The 9,538-nt window shown below is 35.0% G+C and overlaps 1 protein-coding gene across 2 annotated transcripts; it reads left to right on the top strand.

Moving 5' to 3' along the window:
• The first annotated feature begins 1,020 nt into the window (after positions 1 to 1,020).
• LOC140340574 (uncharacterized) lies at positions 1,021 to 7,913 on the top strand. 2 transcript variants are annotated; one of them, XR_011922672.1, is made up of 5 exons: positions 1,021 to 2,055; positions 2,579 to 3,421; positions 3,848 to 4,003; positions 5,734 to 5,868; positions 6,482 to 7,913. XR_011922672.1 is itself a non-coding variant. In XM_072425863.1 (5 exons), exons 1-5 carry the CDS (start codon positions 1,977 to 1,979, stop codon positions 6,676 to 6,678), a joined length of 678 nt encoding a protein of 225 aa, XP_072281964.1. In that variant the 5' UTR covers positions 1,100 to 1,976; the 3' UTR covers positions 6,679 to 7,913. The 2 variants fall into 2 exon arrangements, 1 of the variants encoding a protein (XP_072281964.1); XM_072425863.1 differs by having other exon boundaries at positions 1,100 to 2,055; positions 2,579 to 2,689.
• Positions 7,914 to 9,538: the final 1,625 nt, after the last annotated feature.

Genomic DNA, 9,538 nt, shown 5'->3' with positions numbered 1-9,538 from the left:
GTATTGAGTCTAATACAAAAAAATCTTCAAATAACATATATATATATAATTATATATATATTATATATGTTACTGTACAGTTAGTTATTACATTTGTAACTATTTTTTTAACAGATTTTTTTTTTTAAAGTTTATTATTAAATTAATTAAATTTATTAACTATTAGATATATTTTGGGGAGTTATGTCTAGTATTATACCCTACAATGTAAAATACATTTCCATGCAAAAAAATTGTAACACTTTTTGCACGGAAATTTTGACCGAATTAGAACGCTAGGGACGTTATTATGGAATTGACAACTTTTTGCGTCTTTGCACATGGATGCCAATTCAACCTAAAGAACATTTATAACTACTGATGTTGGGCTAGATGACCTGGATTGTGTCTGGTGTTCCCATTTATCCCAAAGGTATCCAATAGGTTTAAGATCAGGGCTCTATGTAGAGTTCCTCCAAACCCAGCAACCATGTCTTAATGGAGCTGGCTTTGTGCACAGGGGGACGCAGTCATACATAAGTTTTTTTTTAACTTTGATGCCACCATGAAATCTGTATTTTAAGAAGTAGTCCAGCAATGGCACCAGATTTTTTCCTCTTAGGACAGGTGCACTTTAAATGTATTACATTTTCTGCAACATGGATTTTGAAACATTTGACATCCACCAGGATCTACAGATGGTCAGAAATTATTATACAATATACTATATATATTTATTGCTATAAAGTTTCAGCTTGCAATTATTTTTTTTCTCTAAAAATAATAAAATGCAGCCCAGTCACAAATGGGCTTGTGCAAGAATCTGAACATTATTAGTGGATCCACACTTATGGTGTCCATTGCAATAATGCATTTTAACATGCATTGTGATAAAAAGACTCTACCAATATGAATGGGGGGCCAAATGCCCCAATGAACCTAAAAAACAGACAAATATTTTTCATAGGGCACCACAATGCATGGTATTCACTACTTCTATCCACAGTATACAATATGTGCACCATATACAATATAGCCACCACTGGGCACTGAATACTATATGAGTGAGTACCTATAGGCACTAAATACAAAATGGGCACCACTGAAGGCTTTATATAATATATGTGTATCTATAGGCACTTTATATAATATGGGCATCACTAGGTGCTATATACTATATGCAATATGGGTACCGCTGGACACTTTATACTATATGGCTACCCATAGACACTATATACAAGATAGAATATAGAATATGAGTACCCATAGGCACTTTATTCAATATGGGCACCACTGGGTACTACATACTCTATGGATACCCCCTCTCTGGGACAGTTCCCTGCAAGATGTCTCCACACACCCATCCCACCAAATGTCATTCAACCCTATAGGTGTCAAAAACTCTCACCATGATTAAAAGAAGTGGGGGCGGCATTAAAGGATGCCGAAAACTCATGTAATAATGAAGAAGGTGGCATCCTGGCATTACACCAGAACCTCTTTAAGCATTGTTAAGGAATGCCAAGGCAATTCACAGAAGAAAAACCGTGCTTGTCACTTGATCCATCTAAATTCACCAAGAGAAAGCACAACAAAAAGCATAAAAAATAATTATTAAATAAGGTAAATCCCTCAAAAGGAGGGGAATTTGAAGTTTCAATACAGAACGTACATTTCATAATGTAACATTGGTTACACTGGATGATGTTTCTGGATTGAAGTCCAGGTGATGTGTGCAATGCCGTAAAAATGAATGCATTGATATTTACCCACACCACCTGGGGACAGATGCAAATCAGCCGCCATATTTTTTCACTAGTATTTTATTAGCATACACACTATGTTACTGCTTACATTGTATGTAAATGATAGATGATATGTGTTGTAATTTTATACTTAGTGTCAGACACATTTCAATATTTTAGTATTATTGCTTACAGACTAAATGCTAGTGACTTCCATATCATCATATCTCAATGCTGTGACTTTTACAATATATGAAGGCTGCTGGACGGGAGAAGAGACTGACTATGATCCTGCTGAGACTATGGATTCTACTTTCTGCTGCTGGGATGAGTAAGTGAATGTTGGCATCCTATTCACCCATCCATTTATCAGTCTTACGTCTATATGTATGTAGTCATCCTGTGTTATTAATTCTAATTATCTCATTAGAGCATGAGGATATTCTGCAGCTGGTTGTATATATTGTATATATTGAACAATTCTATTTAATGATGGTCCTCAGGGGTGGTGCCCCGGAGTCAGGGGTGGTCATTTAGCTTACTGTCCACTTAATACAAGCTAAGCACAAACAAGAGGATTATGTTAAAACTTGTGTTCTATGTGTTTGCTATATGTTTAAACAGCAACACTATCTATCTATCTATCTATCTATCTATCTATCTATCTATCTATCTATCTATCATCTATCTATCTATCTGTCTATCTATCTATCTATCTATCTATCTATCTAATCTATCTATCTATCTATCTATCTATCTATCTATCTATCTATCTATCTATCTATCTATCCCTCTATCTATCTATCTATCTATATCTGTCACCATTACGTTTTTTTTCTTTTTGTATTTTCTAGGTAATGCCATATATTGCCTTTATAAGCGAGCCTCATTGGGTACAACAGAGGTAAATATCACCTGCCCATCCAACTATAATTGCTCCTGCACACTCCAAGAAGTCTTCTCAGGTACATTTCATTCCATAGGATTAGAAATTCAAAATATCATACTTGTATATTTTCATATTAAATTTTTTAAATACAAAAGATAACAAATATACCAATATTACGATAACAATATAATAGGTAAAATAAGTTATATAGTGGTTTAGGTCTGTTCTTCCAAAGCCTTGGTACTTGTAGATTTTCATCATTCAACGGGTAACAGGGCACAACAGGCTGATGTTGCCCAAGGAAATGTCTATTGGGGACACTTACTGTAAAAAATTAAAAGCAGATAGACAACCCTTTTATGTAAAGTAAAAATTATATATTTTTTGTTGGAGAATTTTTTTAAAAAATATAAGGGTGATGTCCCTCCCCTATTGCCTTTACTGCCACGGCAGTATAGTCAGGATGAGAACGCAGAGCCTCCTTGGATTCTCATGTTATCCATCCTAGGAGGCTTCTGGCTGCTCCTTCTGCACATGCCTGATTTCGGGCATGCGCGTAAGAGACTTTTTTCTCTAATGTGGAAAAACTATCAATCTCAGACATGCGCAGTGAGATTGGCACTTATTTCCATTTAGAGCGGGCTACGTCACTCGATCACACACCTGTCAAGTGAGAGATTGGGTGACGTAGCCAGAAGAAGATGGACAAAGATGGCGGAACTTCCTCCACACGAAGGAGGATTACCGGACAGTGCCGGACCCAGTGGAGGACATCTCCGGAGGTATTGAGGAATCTGTGGAAGTAAAGGTAAGTGAGATTATATTGACTTTAATTCTGATTTAGTATCAACTTCATGTCCCTAATAACAAATTGCTTCATTCACACATGATGCTATGCTAGAAGTAAATCAATTGGAGGAGGTACTTGGAATTTAAGTCCGGGGAGCAGCTATGGGTGACAACACTGCTCCTTATACAGTGCAGTAAAAGGGATTTACTAGCAAGAACACTAATTGCAATAGAAGGGAAAATAAAACGATGCAGCAACCACTTCTAGGGACTGGAAGCTGCATTATGTTACCAATTCCTCTTGTGTGGTTTAGATCCATTTTATCTATTGATCCAACCAATTGGGATAAATACCAAGGTGATGCTGTAACAAATATATAAGACGATAGGTAAAGATGAGAATATTGAGTTTGTCACTTGAGTAATAAATGTAATACGTCCTCAGATATAACAAAAGAAGATGGAAATTCTTCCATAGAATATAACTGCGTACAACAAGAGTTTTGTGATTTTCTCGGGAGTTTTACCGCTGGGCAGCAACGGATGAGGATATCTGTCACCTGTTGTGATACTGACTTCTGTATCCCTGAAATGCCTAAAGGTGAGGCTTAATATAACTAAATATGTTCAATTATATGAATTTATAAACTATTGATATCTCTCTTTAATTCACTCATCATTATCATGGTATTTTCTAAACATTCATTCATATTATTTGCCTAATGATCATTATCTTTACCTGTATGATTGTTATTTTCATTTCTTTTTGACTCTTATTTTGGAAAATATTGATTATCATACAATCTATGGTCAATAGTAAGTGAGCGCTCCTCTGCTGTACAATGTCACCATAAAATATGGTTTGACCAATCTGGTAAAGAGGCCTATGAAGCACTGTGAACCCTTTTAACACCTTTGGGGTGAATTGGATCATGCATTACCAACCGGTCTACCCAGTTCCTGACTTCCTTGATTCTGTTAACCAAATTACCACGTACATACTCTTGAAGAGAGGAGGCTAGTTTAGCTGCAAATGAAGGGGTGAGAGGGGCAAATGTAAAATATTGGCTTTATAAGGGAGTCCCCAATTGGGTGTTCCTGGTGGCCAACCAGTTCTCTTTTACTGAGCCACCCAAAGCGTCAAGAAAAGTTTAGTTTGTGGTGGCCCTTTGTGTCACGTTCAGGAGCAACAGGCCTTGCATGAATTTGCATAGTCACATATTATCAGCAAGTGTCAACTTAAGGGTTATGGCCACCTCCTCTCTACTACAGGGCCAAGCCCCTAAGATCTAATCCTGGCTGAAGCACCCATTCCACATACCATTGAGCTGTTGTGCCTTCTGTACCCTAGCACCTACCACTCTCATTGTCCTCACTGTATGTCCAAACTGGATGTTTCCAATCTATGCTAAATGCTTCATGGGAATTATGGAATACGCTTGGTCCAGTATACATGAACACCAATGTTCTCCATCAAACCTTACAAACCTCTCATTCTTGGTAAAGCTTAGGTCATTCTCTTTAGCCACAGTGCCCATATCTCCTGGTTGGCACAGCAAATCTACCACAAAGGGAAAGGACCATGAAGTCCTATTTAATAGGGTTTACAAAAGGAAATATAATTTCAATTTTCAATTAACTTTCAATTTAGACCTGACTGACTATCCATAACCCAAAGATTCTCTCTTGCTGACGTCTACTCAACACCCTCCATGGCATGAAATGAGATGTCCTACAAGCTTGTATGGGGGGCATGGTTAGGTTTTCATAAACCTTTTTCTGTGATGTATTGGAGAACTAAATTCATAGACCTGGACATCTTGAAACTTTTGTTTTATTAGGTCCAGGTTTTATCAAACATGGGCCCTGATTTATTAAAGCTCTCCAAGGCTGGAGAGGATACATTTTCATCAATGAAGCTGGGTGATTCAGCAAACCTGGAATGGGTTTCCTAAAAATAATTTACTATTATTTAGCAAATGTTTTTAATCCTGGAACAGATCCATACCAGGTTTTCTGAATCACCCAGCCTCACTGATGAAAGTGTATCCTCTCCAGTCTCGGAGAGCTTTAATAAATCAGGCCCATGGTATTAGTCATTACTGCTTTGGTGAAGGAGCTAGGTGCTTGATCAGCCTTCAAACTAATATGATTCTATGGAACATCAGTGTGCCTAAAATGAGTGCCCTAAATCCTACCACCATTTGCTAGCATATCTATAATAAGTCTGAATTCTGACTATCATAAAGCCAAGTATCTGAAAGCTTGGGTGGTGGGGGGTCAGAGGGAAGCATATTGTTTGTTAACTCACAATAAACTTTTTGTTTCCAGAAATGAACATAAGTAACCCTGAACCCAATGGTGTGACGTGCCCAATATGTTCTGACAACAACACCAGCTGTGACACGGGAGAAACAATGAAATGCAAAGGAGAGGAGTCTAGATGTGCCATTGAAGATCAAATAGGCAAGCAATACTCATGATAAATGTATTTGTGTCTATTTTCAGTGACAACGCTCAACAAGGGGTTTTCTTCAGAAATGTGTACAGGGGTGCTTAGTTCAGATGGCCCTGATTTATTAAAGCTCTTCAAGGCTGGAGAAGATACTCTTTTATCAGTGAAGCTGGGTGATCCAGCAAACCTGGTTCAGGATTCAAAACATTTGCTAGCAAATAGCAAATGATTTTTAAGAAATCCATTCCAGGTTTCCTGGATCACCCAGCTTCACTGATAAAAGTCTATTCTATCCAGCCTTGAAAAACTTTAATAAATCAGGCCCAATGTCTCAGGAGCACATGGTTGGAGATGAGATGCATATATAGTTATATAATACATATTATACTATGATCAATATATTATTATACTAATAATATATACAATATATTTGGTACATTCATCTTCATCTTTTCATAGAATATTATAGAAATATTTCGTATTTTGGAAGTATTTACCTTCCCCCTAGAGCTAAAATATTTTATGTGTGTATATTTTCAATTGCTTAAACAGTTGCAAATAGTCTAAATTCAATTTGTTATTTTTTTATTCATTTATGTCATTAAAAATGATTCCATTTTACAGGTGATACTCTCCGGACGCGTCGAGGATGTGCTACGAATAATTTTTGTAATTTTTTCCCGGATCTTTATTATTGCAGTCCTACTGATAAATTATCATATATGTGTGATCCCACCAACAACACCCCTGCTTCCTTCAACACTGTTACTGTTCTCACTATTGTAATCATTCATCTGCTGTTTTATATATTTGTGGCTTAAAAACTTTTAGTTGTTTTATCACCTTTATTTTTTTTTTAATTAACTTGTTAATTTACTTTTCCTGAATAATATTGATTTTGAACGATCAGGCTTTGACCAAAAATACAATTTGTAATGATATTTTGTCTTTGGATCATTTATTTTTGCTTTCAGAAAAACAGAACCAGCCACAGTTAGGCGATGTTCCCACTGGCCATGAGGTTTTGGTGCAGTTAGCCCTACAAATGCCTACCCCTGAATGGGGTGGCATTGAGCGATAGTAGTACTGCTTAACGTGTTAAATCAACGACACATAAAGTATGAAAGACCAAACAATTGAACAATTAAAAAACCCCAAATGGTTTGTTTAATAAAAACTCATCCCTTAATATCTATTATTGGTTCAGATGTTTTATTTCTAATTTATTTCTCTTTTCAATGCATAATAAAACTAAGGCTCATTCTGCCACCTAGTGGCAAAAGCACAGTAGGCATTAAAGTAAATGCTATTCCTTACATCTGAACAAAATTATCTGAATATCATCTGATATATATTAAAATATAATCTGACAAACCTAAAAACATGTATTATTAGAAATTAAAGAAGAATAATATTTACCAGGGTATCCAAGTCATCTTGTTTCTTTCTCCAACATATTGAGCCTGATTTATTAAAGTTCTGTAGGACTGAAAAATATACACCTTCATCTGTGAAGCTGGGTGATCCAGGAAACCTGGAATGGATCGGGCCTAAGATTGAAAACATGTGCTAACAAATAGCAAATGACTTTTTAGTAAATCCATTCCAGGTGTGCTGGATCACCCAGCTTGGAGAGCTTTAGAGAATAAGGCCCTTATGTTAAAGCAGTATCATTGGAGGATATAAATATTCATTGCTGGCTCTAACATTCATTTCACAGCAGTTTGATTAGGACCTTACTGGGTTAAGTACAATAAATATCAATATGGCTTTGATGACCATTGCATAAGCGTGAGTATAAATCGAGTACACATAAAATATATGAACTTATTTTTGACCTGAAAAATGTTATTGGAAAACAAATCTTGGTTTATACTTGGGAAACACCTAATGGCAAGTCCTGTGTTTGCATTTGTCTGGTTTAACAGATCAGAGCTGTCAGGAACAAGCTGTTTGTAACACACTTTATACTTTACCAGCAACCGACCAACAATCAGGCACAAATATAATTTAAAACCAAAACACCCAAACAACCAATTCTATACAAGAAAATAAATATTAGGATTAATAAATATATAATCTAAAATTATTCACCTGAATATGCCTTTAAAAATTTGGTTTATTCTGAGGTATACATTTATTCTGGTTGCTAACAAACTTGCACGTTTAAAACCAGAGCAAAGAACTCATTATAACTAACTCAAAGGTAGAAAATACTTTAACCTGTAGAACAGGAAAAAAAACAGAAACAGAATCCCCCCTCTGCTTTTCAATAAATGTTTTAAAAATAACACACCATGGATTCGTTTCTTTACAATAATGTTATTGACATTTCTATTGATCGCTGCTTTGAATGTTAGCAGAGATGGCTGGATTTTGTGCCCTAGGTTTATACTCGAGTCAGTGAACTTTTTCTGTCTATTTAAGTAGACACTTCAGTTTATATCTGCATTGGTTTATATTTGAGTATTTACAGTACATATCTCTTTTCTCCACTATTTGTAATGTATCTGTCTCCGTGGCACCCTTTAATAGAAATATCAGCTTGAGACTGTTCACTCTTCGAAAATCTTTTTAACCTCTTACTTAAAAAATGTGGTGACCCTGCTTACCATTTTCTTTTGTAAGAAAGCTTCCCCTTTTGTGATAATCTAACTAATAAATTAGAAAGAAGGCATTCAGCAGAAGTGTCTGACCCTGGATATATAGGAATAGCAGGAGCTCAATCATTGTTCTTGCACCCTCCTGACCTGTTCAGGAAATAACCCTAAGCATTCTACTAGGAGAAAAATGCACTATGGGATTTTTGTAATGCTATATGAAGTTATGGCTGATAAGCATTACTATACCCTAAAATCTATTATAGCCAACTTTAATACATTTTGCTGATAGTTTCCCTAAATGCACCGATCACAATGACATACAATGTACTCAATGTACATCTATGGATGTAAAGCGACTCCTAAAACTAATCATAATATATTTGTGTATTATACAGCACTGGATGTAATTATGAAAATTACACATACTACACAATGCTGTCTTTATTCTTAACACCATGCACATTTTATTGTGATAGCCATCAGGAAAATATACACATTTAAATAAATATTAGTGATATATGACCAGCTTTCTTCTGGAATACCACAATCTCCACCCAGTGACTGCCTTTATGTTTAGTCGGTTGGAAGCTATGAGGTTTGTAATTATTATTATTATAGTCGTATGCGATTGTACAAGCGGCATATTTTTTCCCTTACAGTGATGTCTGTATTATATCTTTATTTTCTTCTATCAGCTGCTACAGGACCTTGTAAGTAAATGCTTTCATTTAATTGAAAAGTGTTTTCTTATTCTTGTATTTTTGCTTTTATATGTTTTTTGCTCTACTTCCAAATTTCTTCTCTTTTTGTTTTCGCTTATTGTTTCATTTCTTTTTCCTTTAATCTCTTTTTTATTTTTTTTATTTTAAATATTCTTTTTTTTGTTTGTTCTTTTATTTAATTTCATTTGTTTTTCTTAAATGTTTCATTTAAATAAAATGAACATTGATGGTAAATATACCAGTTTTATAAAAAGGGGTAAACTTTATATATAATTTTATATATAACTTTATATATAATGATATATATATATATATATATATATATTTATTTAATATATTAATTTATATTTATATAT

Source organism: Pyxicephalus adspersus, chromosome 11, assembly GCF_032062135.1.
Source record: "Pyxicephalus adspersus chromosome 11, UCB_Pads_2.0, whole genome shotgun sequence".
Lineage (NCBI taxonomy): Eukaryota > Metazoa > Chordata > Amphibia > Anura > Pyxicephalidae > Pyxicephalus > Pyxicephalus adspersus.
This window is presented reverse-complemented; position numbering and strand designations above follow the sequence as displayed.

Bases quoted from the DNA above. Each gene is read 5' to 3' on its own strand.
- LOC140340574 (XM_072425863.1), top strand. From the start codon at position 1,977: ATGAAGGCTGCTGGACGGGAGAAGAGACTGACTATGATCCTGCTGAGA. The intron at 4,004-5,733 runs GTGAGGCTTAAT...TTTTGTTTCCAG, and splicing joins TATCCCTGAAATGCCTAAAG to AAATGAACATAAGTAACCCT. The intron at 5,869-6,481 runs GCAAGCAATACT...TCCATTTTACAG, and splicing joins TGCCATTGAAGATCAAATAG to GTGATACTCTCCGGACGCGT.